Genomic DNA, 1260 nt, shown 5'->3' with positions numbered 1-1260 from the left:
CAGTTTGAACAGATACTACAGCGTCCACAGCCCACTGCACGCCAGATCTTTCTTCACGGCCAGCAGAATGATTTGCATGATAGCTGTGGTGTGGGTCGTGTCTTCTGCACTATGTTTGCCGTTATTTTTCATGAACACAACTAAGACGCTTTCCCTTCTAGACGGGCTGCATACAGTGACCGTGTGCGTGGAAAGCTGGTCTAAAGTCAAACTGCGCCAGGGTTACAACTTTTTACTCTTCTGCGCGTTGTATGGATTCCCGGTGGTCTTTAACCTGATCATTTGCTTCCTGACCGGTTGGAAGTTGAGTAGAGGAGGCACAGCATCAATATCAGATCCCAACCAGCTCGCGCTGACCTCTTCAACATCGCGCCTGAAAACGCGCAAGAGGATCGCCAAAATGGTCTTTGCGCTCGTGCTACTTTTCACCTTCTCCTGGCTGCCACTCTACGCCGTGGACATCTGGATCGATTCCAACATCCCCAGCTCTCCTGATCGAAACGATGAGCTGAGCAACGTTGAGCATCACTGGATTCTCCAGAGCAGACCTTTTGCGCAATGGCTGGGTCTCACCAACTCATCCCTCAATCCCCTCTGCTACTGCTTTGTCGGAAACTTGTACAGATCGGCCAAAAGGTTCAGAGAAAGCTACAGAGAGAAGATGTCATCTGTCTTGAGCCTGACCAATAAATCTTCAATTAGAAATTCTGCGTCTAAAATCCAGCAGCGCAACTCTGGCTCATCCAGGAGATTTGCGTCGGAAACAAGGAGCTACCCTGTTTTCAAGCTGACCAGAAGTAAAAGCTTGTCTTCGACTACCGTGTGTGAGAGTATTTGACTTGGGGAGCATGACAGACAGACTGCAAACGAAAATGGAAATGGTAATAGGGTGATGCTTTCTAATAACTAAGTCATTATCAAACACCATATGCTGCTTAATAGAGTAGTAGCTGTACATTTCAGTCTAAATATATATTTTTCATTCTTTCTTTGCAAGTTTGAATGCTACAGGAAACAATAACATCTATTTCGGATCTATTTATTATTTGCATTTTTTTTATAATTAAATACATTTTTCATTAAAAATATTTTCAGCATAATTTGAATGAAAAGATGAACTAAAAAAAAAAGAATATTTGGCATGTCCCTTGACTTATAATGCATAATGTAATATTCTTAATAAATCAAAGATGTTTTAAAAATGTATTGATCAAAGTTATTATAAAGTATATGTTATTATAAAGTGATTATAATGTAAAT

General features: G+C 41.1%; 1 protein-coding gene across 1 annotated transcript; it reads left to right on the top strand.

The window, feature by feature from the left end:
• Nucleotides 1–4: 4 nt before the first annotated feature.
• LOC107579057 (tachykinin-like peptides receptor 99D) lies at nt 5–838 on the top strand (the record flags this gene model as incomplete). The annotated part of the gene is made up of 1 exon (XM_016264940.1): nt 5–838. A coding segment is annotated over one exon (834 nt), but the record flags the coding sequence as incomplete, so codon positions are not given.
• Nucleotides 839–1260: the final 422 nt, after the last annotated feature.

The sequence above is a fragment of the Sinocyclocheilus grahami genome, unplaced genomic scaffold, assembly GCF_001515645.1.
Source record: "Sinocyclocheilus grahami isolate Dianchi unplaced genomic scaffold, SAMN03320097.WGS_v1.1 scaffold13862.1, whole genome shotgun sequence".
NCBI lineage: Eukaryota > Metazoa > Chordata > Actinopteri > Cypriniformes > Cyprinidae > Sinocyclocheilus > Sinocyclocheilus grahami.
This window is presented reverse-complemented; position numbering and strand designations above follow the sequence as displayed.